The sequence below is a fragment of the Rhodnius prolixus genome, unplaced genomic scaffold (genome assembly GCF_049639745.1).
Source record: "Rhodnius prolixus isolate KJV_2025 unplaced genomic scaffold, Rpr scaffold_10, whole genome shotgun sequence".
Taxonomy (NCBI): domain Eukaryota; kingdom Metazoa; phylum Arthropoda; class Insecta; order Hemiptera; family Reduviidae; genus Rhodnius; species Rhodnius prolixus.
The window spans coordinates 5,882,583-5,906,721 of NW_027411615.1; the positions used below are offsets into that span (position 1 = coordinate 5,882,583).

Below are 24,139 nucleotides of genomic sequence, written 5' to 3' on the forward strand. Positions count from 1 at the left end.
GTCATGAAATTCTGTAAAATTATGGCCGTTCTACATCTCCCACTGCGAACCACGTATTCATATGAAATTTTGTTCTCTTGTACACTTTGTTTTTCTCAATTATAACCTATAGTTATTTTGTGCACAGATCTATAAATGTAGAAGATATAAAGAGTTGAAAATTTTTTGGGTCATGAAATTCTGTAAAATTATGGCCGTTCTATATCTCCCACAGTGAACCACGTATTCATATGAAATTTTGTTCTCTTGTACACTTTGTTTTTCTCAATTATAACCTATAGTTAGTTTGTGCACAGATCTATAAATGTAGAAGATATAAAGGGTTGAAAATTTTTTGGGTCATGAAATTCTGTAAAATTATGGCCGTTCTATATCTCCCATTGTGAACCACGTATTCGTATGAAATTTTGTTCTCTTGTACACTTTGTTTTTCTCAATTATAAGCTATAGTTATTTTGTGCAAAGATCGATAAATGCAGAAGATATAAAGGGTTGAAAATTTTTTGGGTCATGAAATTCTGTAAAATTATGGCCGTTCTACATCTCCCACTGCGAACCACGTATACATATGAAATTTTGTTCTCTTGTACACTTTGTTTTTCTCAATTATAAGCTATAGTTATTTTGTGCACAGATCTATAAATGTAGAAGATATAAAGGGTTGAAAATTTTTTGGGTCATGAAATTCTGTAAAATTATGGCCGTTCTATATCTCCCATTGTGAACCACGTATTCGTATGAAATTTTGTTCTCTTGTACACTTTGTTTTTCTCAATTATAAGCTATAGTTATTTTGTGCACAGATCTATAAATGTGGAATATATAAAGGGTTGAAAATTTTTTGGGTCATGAAATTCTGTAAAATTATGGCCGTTCTATATCTCCCATTGTGAACCACGTATTCGTATGAAATTTTGTTCTCTTGTACACTTTGTTTTTCTCAATTATAAGCTATAGTTATTTTGTGCACAGATCTATAAATGTGGAATATATAAAGGGTTGAAAATTTTTTGGGTCATGAAATTCTGTAAAATTATGGCCGTTCTATATCTCCCACAGTGAACCACGTATTCATATGAAATTTTGTTCTCTTGTACACTTTGTTTTTCTCAATTATAAACTATAGTTATTTCGTGCACAGATCTATAAATGTGGAAGATATAAAGGGTTGAAAATATTTTGGGTCATGAAATTCTGTAAAATTATGGCCGTTCTACATCTCCCACTGCGAACCACGTAATCATATGAAATTTTGTTCTCTAGTACACTTTGTTTTTCTCAATTATAACCTATAGTTATTTTGTGCACAGATCTATAAATGTAGAAGATATAAAGAGTTGAAAATTTTTTGGGTCATGAAATTCTGTAAAATTATGGCCGTTCTATATCTCCCACAGTGAACCACGTATTCATATGAAATTTTGTTCTCTTGTACACTTTGTTTTTCTCAATTATAACCTATAGTTAGTTTGTGCACAGATCTATAAATGTAGAAGATATAAAGGGTTGAAAATTTTTTGGGTCATGAAATTCTGTAAAATTATGGCCGTTCTATATCTCCCATTGTGAACCACGTATTCGTATGAAATTTTGTTCTCTTGTACACTTTGTTTTTCTCAATTATAAGCTATAGTTATTTTGTGCAAAGATCGATAAATGCAGAAGATATAAAGGGTTGAAAATTTTTTGGGTCATGAAATTCTGTAAAATTATGGCCGTTCTACATCTCCCACTGCGAACCACGTATTCATATGAAATTTTGTTCTCTTGTACACTTTGTTTTTCTCAATTATAAGCTATAGTTATTTTGTGCACAGATCTATAAATGTAGAAGATATAAAGGGTTGAAAATTTTTTGGGTCATGAAATTCTGTAAAATTATGGCCGTTCTATATCTCCCATTGTGAACCACGTATTCGTATGAAATTTTGTTCTCATGTACACTTTGTTTTTCTCAATTATAAGCTATAGTTATTTTGTGCACAGATCTATAAATGTGGAATATATAAAGGGTTGAAAATTTTTTGGGTCATGAAATTCTGTAAAATTATGGCCGTTCTATATCTCCCATTGTGAACCACGTATTCGTATGAAATTTTGTTCTCTTGTACACTTTGTTTTTCTCAATTATAAGCTATAGTTATTTTGTGCACAGATCTATAAATGTGGAATATATAAAGGGTTGAAAATTTTTTGGGTCATGAAATTCTGTAAAATTATGGCCGTTCTATATCTCCCACAGTGAACCACGTATTCATATGAAATTTTGTTCTCTTGTACACTTTGTTTTTCTCAATTATAAACTATAGTTATTTCGTGCACAGATCTATAAATGTGGAAGATATAAAGGGTTGAAAATATTTTGGGTCATGAAATTCTGTAAAATTATGGCCGTTCTACATCTCCCACTGCGAACCACGTAATCATATGAAATTTTGTTCTCTAGTACACTTTGTTTTTCTCAATTATAACCTATAGTTATTTTGTGCACAGATCTATAAATGTAAAAGATATAAAGGGTTGAAAATTTTTTGGGTCATGAAATTCTGTAAAATTATGGCCGTTCTACATCTCCCACTGCGAACCACGTATTCATATGAAATTTTGTTCTCTTGTACACTTTGTTTTTCTCAATTATAAGCTATAGTTATTTTGTGCACAGATCTATAAATGTGGAAGATATAAAGGGTTGAAAATTTTTTGGGTCATGAAATTCTGTAAAATTATGGCCGTTCTATATCTCCAACAGTGAACCATGTATTCATATGAAATTTTGTTCTCTTGTACACTTTGTTTTTCTCAATTATAACCTATAGTTATTTTGTGCACAGATCTATAAATGTAGAAGATATAAAGGGTTGAAAATTTTTTGGGTCATGAAATTCTGTAAAATTATGGCCGTTCTACATCTCCCACTGCGAACCACGAATTCGAATGAAATTTTGTTCTCTTGTACACTTTGTTTTTCTCAATTATAACCTATAGTTATTTTGTGCACAGATCTATAAATGTAGAAGATATAAAGGGTTGAAAATTTTTTGGGTCATGAAATTCTGTAAAATTATGGCCGTTCTATATCTCCCACAGTGAACCACGTATTCATATGAAATTTTGTTCTCTTGTCCACTTTGTTTTTCTCAATTATAAGCTATAGTTATTTTGTGCACAGATCTATAAATGTAGAAGATATAAAGGGTTGAAAATTTTTTGGGTCATGAAATTCTGTAAAATTATGGCCGTTCTATATCTCCCATAGTGAACCACGTATTCGTATGAAATTTTGTTCTCTTGTACACTTTGTTTTTCTCAATTATAAGCTATATTTATTTTGTGCACAGATCTATAAATGTAGAAGATATAAAGGGTTGAAATTGTTTTGGGTCATGAAATTCTGAGAAATTATGGCCGTTCTATATCTCCCACAGTGAACCACGTATTCATATGAAATTTTGTTCTCTTGTACACTTTGTTTTTCTCAATTATGAGCTATAGTTATTTTGTGCACAGATCTATAAATGTGGAATATTTAAAGGGTTGAAAATTTTTTGGGTCATGAAATTCTGTAAAATTATGGCCGTTCTACATCTCCCACTGCGAACCACGAATTCGAATGAAATTTTGTTCTCTTGTACACTTTGTTTTTCTCAATTATAACCTATAGTTATTTTGTGCACAGATCTATAAATGTAGAAGATATAAAGGGTTTAAAATTTTTTGGGTCATGAAATTCTGTAAAATTATGGCCGTTCTATATCTCCAACAGTGAACCATGTATTCATATGAAATTTTGTTCTCTTGTACACTTTGTTTTTCTCAATTATAACCTATAGTTATTTTGTGCACAGATCTATAAATGTAGAAGATATAAAGGGTTGAAAATTTTTTGGGTAATGAAATTCTGTAAAATTATGGCCGTTCTACATCTCCCACTGCGAACCACGAATTCGAATGAAATTTTGTTCTCTTGTACACTTTGTTTTTCTCAATTATAACCTATAGTTATTTTGTGCACAGATCTATAAATGTAGAAGATATAAAGGGTTGAAAATTTTTTGGGTCATGAAATTCTGTAAAATTATGGCCGTTCTATATCTCCCATTGTGAACCACGTATTCGTATGAAATTTTGTTCTCTTGTACACTTTGTTTTTCTCAATTATAAGCTATAGTTATTTTGTGCAAAGATCGATAAATGCAGAAGATATAAAGGGTTGAAAATTTTTTGGGTCATGAAATTCTGTAAAATTATGGCCGTTCTACATCTCCCACTGCGAACCACGTATTCATATGAAATTTTGTTCTCTTGTACACTTTGTTTTTCTCAATTATAAGCTATAGTTATTTTGTGCACAGATCTATAAATGTAGAAGATATAAAGGGTTGAAAATTTTTTGGGTCATGAAATTCTGTAAAATTATGGCCGTTCTATATCTCCCATTGTGAACCACGTATTCGTATGAAATTTTGTTCTCTTGTACACTTTGTTTTTCTCAATTATAAGCTATAGTTATTTTGTGCACAGATCTATAAATGTGGAATATATAAAGGGTTGAAAATTTTTTGGGTCATGAAATTCTGTAAAATTATGGCCGTTCTATATCTCCCATTGTGAACCACGTATTCGTATGAAATTTTGTTCTCTTGTACACTTTGTTTTTCTCAATTATAAGCTATAGTTATTTTGTGCACAGATCTATAAATGTGGAATATATAAAGGGTTGAAAATTTTTTGGGTCATGAAATTCTGTAAAATTATGGCCGTTCTATATCTCCCACAGTGAACCACGTATTCATATGAAATTTTGTTCTCTTGTACACTTTGTTTTTCTCAATTATAAACTATAGTTATTTCGTGCACAGATCTATAAATGTGGAAGATATAAAGGGTTGAAAATATTTTGGGTCATGAAATTCTGTAAAATTATGGCCGTTCTACATCTCCCACTGCGAACCACGTAATCATATGAAATTTTGTTCTCTAGTACACTTTGTTTTTCTCAATTATAACCTATAGTTATTTTGTGCACAGATCTATAAATGTAAAAGATATAAAGGGTTGAAAATTTTTTGGGTCATGAAATTCTGTAAAATTATGGCCGTTCTACATCTCCCACTGCGAACCACGTATTCATATGAAATTTTGTTCTCTTGTACACTTTGTTTTTCTCAATTATAAGCTATAGTTATTTTGTGCACAGATCTATAAATGTGGAAGATATAAAGGGTTGAAAATTTTTTGGGTCATGAAATTCTGTAAAATTATGGCCGTTCTATATCTCCAACAGTGAACCATGTATTCATATGAAATTTTGTTCTCTTGTACACTTTGTTTTTCTCAATTATAACCTATAGTTATTTTGTGCACAGATCTATAAATGTAGAAGATATAAAGGGTTGAAAATTTTTTGGGTCATGAAATTCTGTAAAATTATGGCCGTTCTACATCTCCCACTGCGAACCACGAATTCGAATGAAATTTTGTTCTCTTGTACACTTTGTTTTTCTCAATTATAACCTATAGTTATTTTGTGCACAGATCTATAAATGTAGAAGATATAAAGGGTTGAAAATTTTTTGGGTCATGAAATTCTGTAAAATTATGGCCGTTCTATATCTCCCACAGTGAACCACGTATTCATATGAAATTTTGTTCTCTTGTCCACTTTGTTTTTCTCAATTATAAGCTATAGTTATTTTGTGCACAGATCTATAAATGTAGAAGATATAAAGGGTTGAAAATTTTTTGGGTCATGAAATTCTGTAAAATTATGGCCGTTCTATATCTCCCATAGTGAACCACGTATTCGTATGAAATTTTGTTCTCTTGTACACTTTGTTTTTCTCAATTATAAGCTATATTTATTTTGTGCACAGATCTATAAATGTAGAAGATATAAAGGGTTGAAATTGTTTTGGGTCATGAAATTCTGAGAAATTATGGCCGTTCTATATCTCCCACAGTGAACCACGTATTCATATGAAATTTTGTTCTCTTGTACACTTTGTTTTTCTCAATTATAAGCTATAGTTATTTTGTGCACAGATCTATAAATGTGGAATATTTAAAGGGTTGAAAATTTTTTGGGTCATGAAATTCTGTAAAATTATGGCCGTTCTACATCTCCCACTGCGAACCACGAATTCGAATGAAATTTTGTTCTCTTGTACACTTTGTTTTTCTCAATTATAACCTATAGTTATTTTGTGCACAGATCTATAAATGTACAAGATATAAAGGGTTTAAAATTTTTTGGGTCATGAAATTCTGTAAAATTATGGCCGTTCTATATCTCCAACAGTGAACCATGTATTCATATGAAATTTTGTTCTCTTGTACACTTTGTTTTTCTCAATTATAACCTATAGTTATTTTGTGCACAGATCTATAAATGTAGAAGATATAAAGGGTTGAAAATTTTTTGGGTAATGAAATTCTGTAAAATTATGGCCGTTCTACATCTCCCACTGCGAACCACGAATTCGAATGAAATTTTGTTCTCTTGTACACTTTGTTTTTCTCAATTATAACCTATAGTTATTTTGTGCACAGATCTATAAATGTAGAAGATATAAAGGGTTGAAAATTTTTTGGGTCATGAAATTCTGTAAAATTATGGCCGTTCTATATCTCCCATAGTGAACCACGTATTCGTATGAAATTTTGTTCTCTTGTACACTTTGTTTTTCTCAATTATAAGCTATATTTATTTTGTGCACAGATCTATAAATGTAGAAGATATAAAGGGTTGAAATTGTTTTGGGTCATGAAATTCTGAAAAATTATGGCCGTTCTATATCTCCCACAGTGAACCACGTATTCATATGAAATTTTGTTCTCTTGTACACTTTGTTTTTCTCAATTATGAGCTATAGTTATTTTGTGCACAGATCTATAAATGTGGAATATTTAAAGGGTTGAAAATTTTTTGAATCATGAAATTCTGTAAAATTATGACCGTTCTACATCTCCCACTGTAAAACACGTATTGGTATGAAATTTTGTTCTCTTGTACACTTTGTTTTTCTGAATTATAAACTATAGTTATTTCGTGCACAGATCTATAAATGTGGAAGATAAAAAGGGTTGTAAATTTTTTGGGTCATGAAATTCTGTAAATTATGGCCGTTCTATATCTCCCACTGTAAAACACGTACTGGTATGAAATTTTGTTCTCTTGTACACTTTGTTTTTCCCAATTATAAGCTATAGTTATTTTGTGCACAGATCTATAAATGTGGAATATATAAAGGGTTGAAAATTTTTTGGGTCATGAAATTCTGTAAAATTATGGCCGTTCTATATCTCCCACTGTAAACCACGTACTGGTATGAAATTTTGTTCTCTTGTACACTTTGTTTTTCTCAATTATAAGCTATAGTTATTTTGTGCACAGATCTTTAAATGTAGAAGATATAAAGGGTTGAAAATTTTTTGGGTCAAGAAATTCTGTAAAATTATAGCCGTTCTACATCTCCCACTGCGAACCACGTATTCATATGAAATTTTGTTCTCTTGTACACTTTGTTTTTCTCAATTATAAGCTTAAGTTATTTTGTGCACAGATCTATAAATGTGGAATATATAAAGGGTTGAAAATTTTTTGGGTCATGAAATTCTGTAAAATTATGGCCGTTCTATATCTCCCACTGTAAACCACGTACTGGTATGAAATTTTGTTCTCTTGTACACTTTGTTTTTCTCAATTATAAGCTATAGTTATTTTGTGCACAGATCTTTAAATGTAGAAGATATAAAGGGTTGAAAATTTTTTGGGTCAAGAAATTCTGTAAAATTATAGCCGTTCTACATCTCCCACTGCGAACCACGTATTCATATGAAATTTTGTTCTCTTGTACACTTTGTTTTTCTCAATTATAAGCTAAAGTTATTTTGTGCACAGATCTATAAATGTAGAAGATATAAAGGGTTGAAAATTTTTTGGGTCATGAAATTCTGTAAAATTATGGCCGTTCTATATCTCCCATTGTGAACCACGTATTCGTATGAAATTTTGTTCTCTTGTACACTTTGTTTTTCTCAATTATAAGCTAAAGTTATTTTGTGCACAGATCTATAAATGTGGAATATATAAAGGGTTGAAAATTTTTTGGGTCATGAAATTCTGTAAAATTATGGCCGTTCTATATCTCCCACAGTGAACCACGTATTCATATGAAATTTTGTTCTCTTGTACACTTTGTTTTTCTCAATTATAAACTATAGTTATTTCGTGCACAGATCTATAAATGTGGAAGATATAAAGGGTTGAAAATATTTTGGGTCATGAAATTCTGTAAAATTATGGCCGTTCTACATCTCCCACTGCGAACCACGTAATCATATGAAATTTTGTTCTCTAGTACACTTTGTTTTTCTCAATTATAACCTATAGTTATTTTGTGCACAGATCTATAAATGTAGAAAGTATAAAGGGTTGAAAATTTTTTGGGTCATGAAATTCTGTAAAATTATGGCCGTTCTACATCTCCCACTGCGAACCACGTATTCATATGAAATTTTGTTCTCTTGTACACTTCGTTTTTCTCAATTATAAGCTATAGTTATTTTGTGCACAGATCGATAAATGTAGAAGATATAAAGGGTTGAAAATTTTTTGGGTCATGAAATTCTGTAAAATTATGGCCGTTCTATATCTCCCACAGTGAACCACGTATTCATATGAAATTTTGTTCTCTTGTACACTTTGTTTTTCTCAATTATAAGCTATAGTTATTTTGTGCACAGATCTATAAATGTAGAAGATATAAAGGGTTGAAAATTTTTTGGGTCATGAAATTCTGTAAAATTATGGCCGTTCTATATCTCCAACAGTGAACCATGTATTCATATGAAATTTTGTTCTCTTGTACACTTTGTTTTTCTCAATTATAACCTATAGTTATTTTGTGCACAGATCTATAAATGTAGAAGATATAAAGGGTTGGAAATTTTTTGGGTCATGAAATTCTGTAAAATTATGGCCGTTCTACATCTCCCACTGCGAACCACGAATTTGAATGAAATTTTGTTCTCTTGTACACTTTGTTTTTCTCAATTATAACCTATAGTTATTTTGTGCACAGATCTATAAATGTAGAAGATATAAAGGGTTTAAAATTTTTTGGGTCATGTAATTCTGTAAAATTATGGCCGTTCTATATCTCCCACAGTGAACCACGTATTCATATGAAATTTTGTTCTCTTGTACACTTTGTTTTTCTCAATTATAAGCTATAGTTATTTTGTGCACAGATCTATAAATGTGGATGATATAAAGGGTTGAAAATTTTTTGGGTCATGAAATTCTGTAAAATTATGGCCGTTCTATATCTCCAACAGTGAACCATGTATTCATATGAAATTTTGTTCTCTTGTACACTTTGTTTTTCTCAATTATGAGCTATAGTTATTTTGTGCACAGATCTATAAATGTGGAATATTTAAAGGGTTGAAAATTTTTTGAATCATGAAATTCTGTAAAATTATGACCGTTCTACATCTCCCACTGTAAAACACGTATTGGTATGAAATTTTGTTCTCTTGTACACTTTGTTTTTCTGAATTATAAACTATAGTTATTTCGTGCACAGATCTATAAATGTGGAAGATAAAAAGGGTTGTAAATTTTTTGGGTCATGAAATTCTGTAAATTATGGCCGTTCTATATCTCCCACTGTAAAACACGTACTGGTATGAAATTTTGTTCTCCTGTACACTTTGTTTTTCTCAATTATAAGCTATATTTATTTTGTGCACAGATCTATAAATGTAGAAGATATAAAGGGTTGAAATTGTTTTGGGTCATGAAATTCTGAAAAATTATGGCCGTTCTATATCTCCCACAGTGAACCACGTATTCATATGAAATTTTGTTCTCTTGTACACTTTGTTTTTCTCAATTATGAGCTATAGTTATTTTGTGCACAGATCTATAAATGTGGAATATTTAAAGGGTTGAAAATTTTTTGGGTCATGAAATTCTGTAAAATTATGACCGTTCTACATCTCCCACTGTAAAACACGTATTGGTATGAAATTTTGTTCTCTTGTACACTTTGTTTTTCTGAATTATAAACTATAGTTATTTCGTGCACAGATCTATAAATGTGGAAGATAAAAAGGGTTGAAAATTTTTTGGGTCATGAAATTCTGTAAAATTATGGCCGTTCTATATCTCCCACTGTAAAACACGTACTGGTATGAAATTTTGTTCTCTTGTACACTTTGTTTTTCCCAATTATAAGCTATAGTTATTTTGTGCACAGATCTATAAATGTGGAATATATAAAGGGTTGAAAATTTTTTGGGTCATGAAATTCTGTAAAATTATGGCCGTTGTATATCTCCCACTGTAAACCACGTACTGGTATGAAATTTTGTTCTCTTGTACACTTTGTTTTTCTCAATTATAAGCTATAGTTATTTTGTGCACAGATCTTTAAATGTAGAAGATATAAAGGGTTGAAAATTTTTTGGGTCAAGAAATTCTGTAAAATTATAGCCGTTCTACATCTCCCACTGCGAACCACGTATTCATATGAAATTTTGTTCTCTTGTACACTTTGTTTTTCTCAATTATAAGCTATAGTTATTTTGTGCACAGATCGATAAATGTAGAAGATATAAAGGGTTGAAAATTTTTTGGGTCATGAAATTCTGTAAAATTATGGCCGTTCTACATCTCCCACTGCGAACCACGTATTCGTATGAAATTTTGTTCTCTTGTACACTTTGTTTTTCTCAATTATAAGCTAAAGTTATTTTGTGCACAGATCTATAAATGTGGAATATATAAAGGGTTGAAAATTTTTTGGGTCATGAAATTCTGTAAAATTATGGCCGTTCTATATCTCCCACAGTGAACCACGTATTCATATGAAATTTTGTTCTCTTGTACACTTTGTTTTTCTCAATTATAAACTATAGTTATTTCGTGCACAGATCTATAAATGTGGAAGATATAAAGGGTTGAAAATATTTTGGGTCATGAAATTCTGTAAAATTATGGCCGTTCTACATCTCCCACTGCGAACCACGTAATCATATGAAATTTTGTTCTCTAGTACACTTTGTTTTTCTCAATTATAACCTATAGTTATTTTGTGCACAGATCTATAAATGTAGAAGATATAAAGGGTTGAAAATTTTTTGGGTCATGAAATTCTGTAAAATTATGGCCGTTCTACATCTCCCACTGCGAACCACGTATTCATATGAAATTTTGTTCTCTTGTACATTTTGTTTTTCTCAATTATAAGCTATAGTTATTTTGTGCACAGATCTATAAATGTGGAAGATATAAAGGGTTGAAAATTTTTTGGGTCATGAAATTCTGTAAAATTATGGCCGTTCTATATCTCCAACAGTGAACCATGTATTCATATGAAATTTTGTTCTCTTGTACACTTTGTTTTTCTCAATTATAATCTATAGTTATTTTGTGCACAGATCTATAAATGTAGAAGATATAAAGGGTTGAAAATTTTTTGGGTCATGAAATTCTGTAAAATTATGGCCGTTCTACATCTCCCACTGCGAACCACGAATTCGAATGAAATTTTGTTCTCTTGTACACTTTGTTTTTCTCAATTATAACCTATAGTTATTTTGTGCACAGATCTATAAATGTAGAAGATATAAAGGGTTGAAAATTTTTTGGGTCATGAAATTCTGTAAAATTATGGCCGTTCTATATCTCCCACAGTGAACCACGTATTCATATGAAATTTTGTTCTCTTGTACACTTTGTTTTTCTCAATTATAACCTATAGTTATTTTGTGCACAGATCTATAAATGTAGAAGATATAAAGGGTTGAAAATTTTTTTGGTCATGAAATTCTGTAAAATTATGGCCGTTCTATATCTCACATTGTGAACCACGTATTCGTATGAAATTTTGTTCTCTTGTACACTTTGTTTTTCTCAATTATAAACTATAGTTATTTTCTGCACAGATCTATAATTTTAAATGTATTGAAATTTAGAAACTTAGGAAAGATAGGAAAACAAAAAATTGTTCCTTTTTTTTTTAATTTTAATTTAATTTTAAGTTCTTGCTAAATACCGAATTTAAAATTATTTAATGTTAGTGTTCCGCGAGAAAAATGTATACTTATATTATGTAATATATAATTATATTACATATAATGGTGTTCTGCGTCTATGAAAAGGTTAAGATCCACTGAACTAAACATAACCTCGATACGCGCCAGTGGTGCTATCTCTCTGACTTTGCACGGACTTTTCAAACGACCCTCGTATTTTGGACAAGCTGAAGAGCCACACAATTTGGATAAAAGAGCCGCATGCGGCTCGCAAGCCGCGGTTTGCCGACCCCTGAGCTAGAAGCTCGATAATCGAGGTGAAAGAGAAAAAGAAGAGAGTGAATTGACACCAAACATATGGACTTTTAATTTGAAAGAACGTCACCATCAAGTGGCTTCTTCGAATTAAACGAAAGAAAAACAACTGAACATTCTGTGCTTTTATGTTTTCGAGTTTTGAAAACAAAAGAAATTACTTGCAAAAAAAATTCATATCCATGGGTTCAAGGTTCTTTTAACGCAAGTATTTGCGCTAAATTGCAGAAATAAATTAGAAGAATCTAATGAGAAAGTGAAAAAACGGAAAATTTACTGTCTATACAACCGTCTTTTCAGGTAGCTGCTGTAATGTTTATGGCAACAAAAATGAAAAATTATCTTAAGAACACTGACCTGATATTTTTATTCGGATACAGAGAGAACAAAAAAATATGAATAGAAAGTAATAAACAAAAACCTGAACAAAGACAACAATGCGCAGAACTTTTAAAGTAAATAAACCACCGCCATCATTGTGTGCACAATCTCTCTCTAACCTTCTAAAATGAATAACGCAAGAAATATATATACAAAAAATAATAATAAACAAATTTTGCGGCGAAAGTAAAAATTATATACTTTACTGCATTACTACAATACATTCTTACTTCTTATTTAAAAAAAAAAAAATACAAGAAATAAATAATAAGTTGGCTAAGAAAATAGCTGACCTTTCTTACATTAAATTTAATTTAATTTTAAAAATGTCAACTTCATCACGTTCTATATTAGAGACACGTGTCTCGTCAGTTTGCGACTGACGCAGCAGTCTCTACGGAGGGCGTAGGTTCTTTCACCGTCTGCATACCTAGGTGGTATCAACAGTTTTCTTTATTTTGACCATCCCGGCATACCTATAGATGGTATCAACAGTTTGCCAGTTTTACCATTCTGGTTAGCAGTATATGCATTGTATTACTATTTTTTTTTTTTTTTTTTTTTTTAATTTTTTTTTTTATGATTTAAGGCGCGTCAACATCTAAGGTTATTGGCGCCCGGAGCTTTTTTCAGTGCACTGGCGGCCTCCGGACAGTGTTCTCTCGTTACAGACAACACTGTCCATCACCGGACAGTGAGCTGTAAGAAGCTCCTAGGAAGAGAATTGTATTACTATTATTATTTATTTTGTTTATTCCAGTTCAGGATTCTGAGTAACTTTTAGATTAACACATAACCTCCATTCCTCACCTTATATTCATATTGTGTACACATTTAAGTTTGTTTTAAAAAAATAATGATTAAATTTATAATATTAAATGCGAGAACTGTAAAGCTAATATGCATGTTGTGGTACTGGGTTCGATTCCCGGTCTTGGCCTTGGATTTTATTTAATGGTTAAATGAGAAATAATAGTAAAGTACGTTTGCAAGTTGCCTCCGTTCACGACACCTAGTAGTTAAATGGTAGTTGGACGTTAAGCCCCGCCTGAAAAAATAGGCGATTACTTTTACTTTTTACTAGTAAAAATTAATTTAATTTTTAATTGTAATTAAAATTTGATAATGGGTGTAAGAGGCAATCATGTAAGTGTTCAAATCAGATTTATATTTTGTTAAACCTGCAGCAGTACACTGGCGACTGAAAGTAGCACGTTCAAAAAGATATGACGCCAGCGAGTAAACAATGAAAGTAACTTTTTAAAGTAAGAAGCAAAAGAGATAGATGAAACTTGTTAATGAGAAACTGGGCTGATACCAGAGACTAGAATCTTTATAAGATTTATTGGCCCGGAAAGGCTCTACGGGACACTTCGTTGGCCCGGAGCCCTGTTTTGGGGTTTCGAAGTGTGTTAAGTCTGCGGCCATTAACTTGTGGTTACAGAGTAGGTCTCAGGAGTGGTGGCTCGCCACTACTGGGCAGAGACAGGCGAAGGAGTTCATTAGGGGCTATTCGCCGAGGCTGACTCTGCAGAATTAATCCATCAAGGCCGCGTGGGGCTATAAGGATAATTGTAGGGCCTATTAACTGGCCACACTGCAGGCTCAGAAAACCCATGCATAGCATGGGCCTGGCCGATGGGATAGCCTTTGTAGGTTCTGTCAGGAAGAGGAGGGAGAATCGGCGCTGCACGTGTTGGGTCAGTGTGAGGGGCTCGTGTGGCTAAGGATGTTACTTCTCGGGGAGGAAAAACCAAGGCCTGAGGAGCTTTACTCAAGAGTCACTCTCCAGCATTAAAAGGACAGGTCTGGTGGGTGAGCTTTAAAGTGAGGGGAGCTACAATAGATCTAAAGGGGTCGCAGTGGCGTAGGCCTTGAGGGCCGCCCTAATCTAATCTAATCTAGAATCCTTATTCTTAAAAACTGACAATCCCAATAACAAAATAATAATAATAATAATAATAATAATAATAATAATAATAATAATAATATTCCACGCACAAGTTATAGAATAGTAGAACAAATCTCATACGTATTTGTGAGGACAACCATTTTTATATTTGACGATAGCCAATGAAAGAATTCCATTGAAACTTCTTCAAGACATTTTAGGAATTAGGAACAAAAATAACATGGAAGAAAGTTAGTTTGAATCATTCAAAAATTAACAGCCAATTAACAGCCACCAATAGAGATGCATTAAATGATTTGAAAAAGCTGAAGGCAGGCCGTGAAGGTAAACAGCAATGCTTTTAATAAAAAAAACAAAAGCCAAATATGTATTATGAGCTAAGGTTGCTAAAAGCAAATGTGATATGATTCATTAACGAAACGCTAAAAACTCACCTTCCTAACTTCCTAATAGACAGTGGAAGAGGGGGGATGAACCATATCTACATAACTTATATTTACTTCCGGACTGATAAGCAGGAAGTTTGTAACAGCTAAGGAGAAACCTTGTAGGATTGCTCCTTGATATAAGTTCTGGTCAAGGTCTGTAACCTCGCCTTGGCATATACGCCCCTCTCTTAAGGAGTTCCATTTATTTACACCTCCATTCACTTGTACTTGTATCTTTACGGTGTAATATTTACTTCTTTCTAGGTAATAACTTCTAGGGGATTACTTGGGTAGCCTAAACTTGAGCTAATATTTCAGTCAAAGTCGGCCAACAGAAAATGCCCTCCATATTGGTAGTTTTCCATTCCTTATCTCTAAAGGGATCAAAGAGTTTCCTTATGCCTGATATATGACGATATATACAAGAAGATTTGTCTAAAAAAAATATTATTTGGAACTATATTGAGGATTCAAATTGGCGTGGAATCGGTCCAAATAAAAACAACAACTCAGTCTTTTTGTCAACGTTTTTCTGTAACTCAACCAACCCGCATAACCAAGCCCTGAAGAAGGCAATATATTTGTCGAAACGTTGGCCAAAAAAGACGAGATGTTGTTTTATTTAGACCGATTCTTCGCCAATCTTGAATTCTTAAAATAATATTTTTACGGTCACTAAAACCATATACAGGGTGTCCCAAGCTATATGGATAACGACTTTTTCTCAGAAACTAAGATAGCTAGAAAAAAACTAAAAAATACGTGTTCCCTTAGTTTTTTGTTAGAAATCCAAATTTAATTTGTAAATTTTTTTCGGTGCTTCCAGAAGCAAGATACAGGCACCAACTTCATTTTTTCAAATGGGGAGGGGTGGTATTTATTTCAGAAATAGATTCCTCTATTTTTTTTAAAGAAAAATTTACTTGAACGGTTTTTTTCTGAGAGCGATATTTTACAAGTTATGAATGAAAACAAGATTCTTATAAGAAATGTCAAAATGATATTATAACGGTTTTTTGATAGAATAAGAAGAAAAGTACTATTTTATTATGAATTTTACTGCTCATTAATGTTACAGATCATGCTCAAACTGGCCTCCGCCATTATAGATGCATAGACATGCTCTTTCCTGCCAATTGCCCCTTACTACCTAAGAAATAGATTCGGCTATAACCGACTAACAGGTATCTATTATTCTCTGCTTTAGTTCATCTACAGGTGCAATTCCGGCTTGATTCTGATACACCTAGATTTAGAAATGCTTTTAGGTAAGCAGAAATAAGGAAAGAAAGAAAAAAGTTATGAATAATCACCTTGTTTTTCAGGTATCCCTAAAGGAAATAGTCCTTAGGTGACCAATCCGGTGAACGAGGTGGCCACTGAATCGCCCCCCGTGTCGATATAATACCATCAGGCATTTAAAGAGATTTCTCGATAGGCAATTTGATGGGCGTGTTATATCGACGGGGGACGATTCAGTGACCACCTCGTTCACCGAATTTGACACCTATGGACTATTTCCTTTGGGGATACCTGAAAAACAAGGTGATTATTCATAACTTTTTTCTTTCTTTCCTTATTTCTGCTTACCTAAAAGCATTTCTAAATCTAGGTGTATCAGAATCAAGCCGGAATTGCACCTGTAGATGAACTAAAGCAGAGAATAATAGATACCTGTTAGTCGGTTATAGCCGAATCTATTTCTTAGGTAGTAAGGGGCAATTGGCAGGAAAGAGCATGTCTATGCATCTATAATGGCGGAGGCCAGTTTGAGCATGATCTGTAACATTAATGAGGAGTAAAATTTATAATAAAATAGTACTTTTCTTCTTATTCTATCAAAAAACCGTTATAATATCATTTTGACATTTCCTATAAGAATCATGTTTTCATTCATAACTTGTAAAATATCGCTCTCAGAAAAAAACCGTTCAAGTAAATTTTTCTTTAAAAAAATAGAGGAATCTATTTCTTAAATAAAAACCGCACCTTCCCATTTGAAAAAATGAAGTTGGTGCCTGTATCTCGCTTCTGGAAGCACCGAAAAAAATTTACAAATTTTTGGATTTCTAACAAAAAACTAAGGGGACACGTATTTTTTAGTTTTTTTCTAGCTATCTTAGTTTCTGAGAAAAAGTCGTTATCCATATAGCTTGGGACACCCTGTATATTGTCCGTTACAGTTCATTTTAGGGTGTTCTGGAGAAAAGAGGAAAGGAAATATCGTTACCCTAGGTAACCATTTGATACAGATGGCCGTGGTGACGTATCACTTTGTGTTTATCATTGGTAGATTAGATTCCATTAGGGTTGGCTAGAATGCTTACGCTACCAAGATCCTGAGGTTCTTTCTGTCTGCTGAGGAGCTGCTGAGCGAAGTAAAGTAAAGTAATTGCCTATTTTTTCAGGCGGGGCTTTACGTCCAACTACCAATTGTCGTGGACGGAGGCGACTAGCAAACATACTTTATTGTAAATTTCTCATATTAACCATTAAATAAAATCCAAGGCCTAATCCCGGGAATCGAACCCAGTACCACAATGCATATTAGCTTTGCAGTTATGAGCAAAGTATGTCGGTAGAGGTTTTCTTTTCCCTGTGGTATTAGACCTTCAAACTGTGATACATGCGGCGTCGTTTTCTCTTGTGCCCTGGAAATGCACATTCCCCCTCCCACAGGTTCAGGAGACCTATAATCGTCCCGGCGCTTCGGGAAGTATTACCGATTGGGAAGGAATTAGCTCAATATTAAATAGTTCTCGATTCCCACTCTGAAAATGAGCTTTAGACATAATGCTATGCCCTTGCGAACCAATCTATTAATATTATTTCCATTTTTAGTATTAACGTAAGCATTTTAATGAAGCGAAGAAAAACAAAGAAGATTTAGAAAGTTGAGCTCCAATTGGTAGAAATAAAAATACATCCTCATACAAGAAGTAAATGGAAGCCCCCTTAGGGATTAAAAAAATATCGGAGCTTGTTCTACTGCCCTGTTCTCGAGCAGATTTAAGATGATTACTTTTCAAATTCCACAAACTGATACAAGCTGTTACAACGAATCTAGTCAGCACAACAAATCGTATGTAAAAATGGGTGAATTGCCTGTACAATCTATAGAATACAGTTCCTACAGTTTCAATATTAATAAAAACAATCTTTAACCAAAACACATTTTATTTCTGTGCATGCACAGATTCACTATCTACAATCTACTATAAGAGTTCAGAACTTATTATTGTTATTATTATTTTTTGCATTTATAATTTCTTTGGATTTCAAATAATTTTTTGAAATTTGTGTAAGAGGCCCGAAAAGTAGGATCAATCCTTGAACTTTCATCTTACAAAGATTTGCAAAACAAAAGTCGTGAGCGAGGAATTATTACGACAGAATTAATAGACAGAACCTTTTTATTTTAAAAAAATAATAGAGTTTATGAATATGTTCTTATATTTATTATTATTGTTATTATTGTAATTATTATTATTTAGGCAGTATTAAATTTTAACAATAGAAAAACTCGTCAATAAGAAGTATGTCTAAAATACCAACGAATAACGCTGAACAGGAAATATCTTGTCAACAAATCATCGATTACAATCGAGTAGTTCAACCAGTAATCGAGTAGTCCCTCGATATTATGTTCCAAAAAAGGTTACTTCCTCTTTCTTTCTAACCTTTTTACTTTTTATTGTTGTTATATACATATTTTTGCCGTTACACAACTCGTGAACTCGTAACATGATAATATACCAAAATATTATGAATAGCTAATAAATTTACCTGTGTATTGAGTGCTCTGAAACAAGATTCTATCTGATTCCTTTCCAGATAGGTTAGCTCATTGCTGCTATCGTTACTGCCGGTAGTTGATGCTGCAGAACTCTCACCATCTTCTGGTGAACCGGTCCTTTGACCTGTCCAGTCGGGCATCTCCGTCCTAGGGAACAAGTAAAAACTGGTATTAAATAGATAAATAATAAAAGGAATTTTTTTTTTTCCATCAGTTAATTAATAAATGATTGGAGAATGAATTAGTTTGTAAATAATTTTTAGTTTATTCTTATCTATTTCTAGTGAAAAATCGATAAAGAAATTTGAATTTGATTGAAAAACTTTTCCTTTATCTTTGGTAAAGCTGAAGTAAAAAGATTGACGAGATTGATTTTCTGCATTTTATAAGCATCAGAGGGTTTGTCCTATAATGTGCATCGAGAACTGATCTGAAGCTTCAAACAAATCTTCAAACAAAAACAAAGTGCATTTCTTGAATGCTGCTTTTGATGTTAATAGGAAAACTTCAACATTATCTCAGACATGTAAAAAGAAAATACTTCTCTATTAAGGGAAAATAAAAGAATTAAAAGAAAGAGTGAACCCACTAAATGTTTTCTAAAAACATTTGACGCCATATTTAAAAATGCATAGTTCCTAATAATAGTAAATCTAAAACATAAGAGAGTAATTGAATCATTAGATAAGAAGTTATGAATCATTCAATGTCCTATTTCTTGCTTGGTTATCCACATGTAAACACAAATAATCTCACATTCTCCAAGAAACGTCACTTAGTTTGTTTGTATAATCTGACTTTGAAAACACACTTGGCACGTACAATCTTATTTTAGCTCTTTTCCAATTACTGTGTGTTATAATGAATCAAACATTAAATGAAAAATAATTTTCAACTAATATTTATTTATATTGGAATAAACCATGGAACTAATTGATTCCATTTGTATTTTTGTATTTATTTTTTTCCACTTCCGTGTCTTGCTCCTAAATTAAGCCCAGCATCTGCTTTATTTCAATTTAGCTCTCAGCTGTTGTTTTTAACTTTTATTATTTTTATTTTTACTCTTATAATAATTTATGACGTAAGAAATTTTTAGAAATAAATTTAAGATAACTGCGTTTTGGAATTTCTGGAATCCAAATTTGGAGAAACAATATCTTTTTATTTTCTTTTCTTTTATCTTTTTTGTGAATGGAATCGTCACAAACTATGGGTTTTGTGTTTTCACAAGATTGTACATGTTTCAAAAGGGGGTCTACTGAGTATGTGAAACTAGTTTGATTTCTAGAAGAAAAATTAGATCTCTGCTGGGGAACAGCCACATGATTTTTTTCTTATCGCTATTTAAATAATACATTTTTTCTTGATACTATTTTATGCAAAAGAAAAATCGCCAAAAACTGGAATGTGATTTACGTATTTAATTCCAAGTAATATTTTCTTTATTTTTTATAGTCAGCATTTAATTTAAATTGATTTGGTATTTGTAAAGAATAAAATAGAAAAGAAAAAAAAATAAAGAATAATATTTTTGTAATATTTTTTTTTAATAAAGGCCTTATTTTTTTTATTATTATTATTATTTTAAAATGATTTAAGGCGCGTCAACATCTAAGGTTATTGGCGCCCGGAGCTTTTTTTCATTGCACAGCCGGCTTCCAGACAGTGTTCTCTTGTTACAGACAACACTGTCCATCACGGACAATGAGCTGTCAGAAGCTCCTAGGAAGAGAAAATCTAAGGGTCAGCAGCTGGATTCGAACCCGGGACATCCGCATGGTAGTCCAGTACGCTAACCGCATAGCTAATCTATCTATCTAATCAGCGTTACAACCCTTGGTGGGTCCTAGCCTCCCCCAATGAGTCTATTCCATAGTTCCCGGTCATTTGCAGCCGCTTTCCAATTTCTCACCTTTAGCAGGTTTCTTGCGTCACTGATGACACCATCCTCCCATCTCAACTTTGGTCTGCCTACTTTCCTCTCTTTCCACCTATCTCCATCTCGAGATCCATGCCGCCATCCATTCTTGCAACATGCCCCGTCCAGCTCAGTATCCTTATCACACGTATCTCAGTTGGTATAACTCCCTATTTCGTCTCTCCTTCTCCACACATCTCCCTCCTCCACAGGACCGAAAATCCTTCGAAGGATTTTTCTTTTAAAGATCAGGAGCCTGTCCTCGTCGACTCTGGGAATTGTCCATGTCTGAGAGGCGTACGTCAAATCTGGGCGAATCAATGTTTTATATAGCCTCACTTTCGTGTTCCTAGAGATCAGGCTACTCTTATTATATCAGATCAGACCGAAATAGCATCTGTTTGTTAGCTATCGTTATTCTTTTGCCGATCTCCTGCGAAATTATATTGGGAGGTATTGACTTGGGAGCTAAGGTACACGAACTATTCAACTTTAGCAACAAGGAAGGAGTCTATTTGAATACCGTCTCCAGGAGGCCCATTGTCACGTCCGACATACATGTATTTTGTTTTACTTTCCATAGCTAATCCCTTCCCTATTCATTATTATTATTATTATTATTATTATTATTATTATTATTATTATTACTCAAGCGATCAGGCTTAAATGGCCTTGAGTTAAGTACTTAAATAACCCTTTGAAGGAAACTTTACTTTAAAAAAGTTATATATCTACACGTGTACATTGCGCGTACGAAGTTGAAAGACAATACTTTGGAGCTGATTTCCTGTAATCTCCTTCAGTGAAGTGTCGAAGTTCTGGTAGCCTCGCTGATCTTGTCCAACAGGTTAATAACCGGTCCTATGGGTGGCGCCGATTCTATCAAATATGAACTTTAGGAGGGATTTACCTTTTATTTTTGAGTAACGCTGCACACTTAAGATACAAACGGACAATTCGTAAAAAGTAATGTTTCGGACTCAGGTGGTGACCTGGAAATGGTTATTTCGGGATAATACTGAAAACTGCAATTCTGTAAAGCGCAATAATGTTAACAGAACAAAAGAAAGTATAAAAAACTGCAGTATGTTCCAATTAAATTTTTGGTTTAAGTGCCACTTCTCCAGTTTTTTTGGGAATTTGAGAGAGGGAGACTCAACTCTCTCACATTTACATTATAATGTTTTACAGTTAGATAGAACGTTATCTTGTAAGAGTACTCCAATCGAAGTTAAAGTATTTTTCTTCTTCATGACATAACGGTAATAAATCTTACTCACTAAAACTGCTATCGATTAATGATTGATAATACTAAAAGCACTAATGGTAATGATAATGGACATGCGATAGCAGAGTGAACAGAATGAATTGTTCAATAACATTCTTTAAATTTTATATTCAGTTAACTGAATAAATAACAAAGTAGCTGGATTATGGAAGAGAAACAGTATAGCCAACGTTATAATAATATAACTTGGAAAACATATAAATCAATGGAAAAGAACAAACTTTTTTAAACCAAAATTGGATGCAAAACTGTTACAAGAAATTATAGAACCAATAGACATTAAGGAATGAGTATAGATTGGTATGCTCTAGTGGTTATCAATTCTAGTCACTTCCCAACCAATTACTAGCGATAACGTAAAGAAAGTTGAGAAATGTAGCAAGTTTGTTTAAAAGCTTTTAGCTTTATTGGAAGGATGGGATTGGCAGAGGGGTAGATGATAATTTCAAAGTCACCCTAATAATAGAATGTTTGGTAGCCTAGTAATAATGGAATGAGAGGGGGAGAGAGTACTAATTTAAACATCAATACTTTGGTCAAAGAAAATGGGAAAATCATCACTAAAGTAATCTCTTAACTGTAACCACCATTACTCCTACTTGATTTTATCTTTCTAATAATTATCGGAGTTGGTTAGCGTAATGGATGCCCCTACGTGGAGGTCTCAGGTTCGAATCCCAGCTGCTGATCCTTCGATTTTCTCTTCCTAGAAATTTCTTACAGTCAACAATGTCCGGAGATGGATGTTTGTAACGAGAGAACACTGTCCAGAGGACGGCAGTGCGCTGAAAAAAGCTACGAGCGCCATTAAGCTTAGATTTTCACACGCCTTAAATCATTATAAAATAAATAAATCGGATTTGGATTTTCACCAGTGCCTGGTTATAAATAAAAAGCTCAATTTGGCATACCAAATTTTTTACTTTTGTCGCTTCCGGTATTTAGCCGAATCAACCGGAAAGTGCGATTTTACTGATGCACAGTTAAATGTGATTTTATCCACACATATATTTCGCTAAGAAAGTTTATATTTATTTTAAATTAAGAAGATTTATTTTTATAACATTATGTGTCACTGATAACATAATAATCTGAAACTGCACCCATTATAAAATGTTGATGGTAGCTGGTACAGTCAAGTCCTGTTTAATATTGTTTCTTGCAGTACCTGTACTAAATGATATCACACATAATATATATACAACAGTCATTTTATGATGACTTAACCTCTCTTTGTTGTTCACATTTAGAATAATAAACTACTAATTTTCTTTCATGCATATTCACAATAATCTATCCAAATTGAACGAAACTCGATCTGCCTTTTCCGAGAAAATTATTATCATGAAAATATAAAGTAATCGTCTATTTTTTGCAGGCGGGACTTAACATTGAATTACCAATTAGGTGTCGCGGACGGGGACGAAAGCTCAAACTTTCCTATAAACAATTTTTTTTAACAAATAAAAAGTAGTCCATACGCGGGATTCGAACTGGCGATCTTCTGCACACAAAGCCACGCTCTAGACCACTAGACCAACACTTACCCCTCACGAAAATATAAATTAAATTGTTGAAGTCATTTTGGTATGATAATAAGATTCTGGTAAAAATTTGTGGTAACCGGAAAGCCACTTTAGTGAATGGTGTTTCATTCTTTAATGATTTTCTAGTTGTACTTCCGGTAGAGAGACTTTTAGCTGAAATGGTGGTTCTCGAAGCTTCCTCAGAAACCATGATTCAGATTATTATACAGAAAAATTGAGATGAACCCAATACTTTCCTGGTAAAAGAAAGTATACAAAATTTAACTTCTCTATGCAATAATGTTAATTTTTATGAAACCATAGAATTCCAATGCGTGCAAGTGGAGCCGGATATTTTAGTGGATCAGAACCTCTTTTCACTTGAATACTTTCTTTTTTCTTTTTGATTACTAAAATATTCCACCAGTATTTAGCCAGCAATCCATTTTGGTACAAATCAAATTAAAACTCTAAAGAACAATATGGAGGAGAAGTTCTGGCTCTGTGCAATTTTATTAGCTACATCC

General features: G+C 32.7%; 1 protein-coding gene across 2 annotated transcripts in view; it reads right to left on the reverse strand.

The window, feature by feature from the left end:
- MESR3 (misexpression suppressor of ras 3) overlaps nt 1–24,139 on the reverse strand; it is a 56,320-nt gene that overhangs the window by 15,517 nt on the left and 16,664 nt on the right. For both annotated transcript variants that reach the window (XM_074134229.1, XM_074134228.1), the window contains exon 2: nt 18,868–19,024. In XM_074134229.1, the coding sequence (XP_073990330.1) occupies nt 18,868–19,017 (150 nt within the window). In that variant the 5' untranslated portion in view covers nt 19,018–19,024. The remainder of the gene's footprint in view (nt 1–18,867; nt 19,025–24,139) is intronic.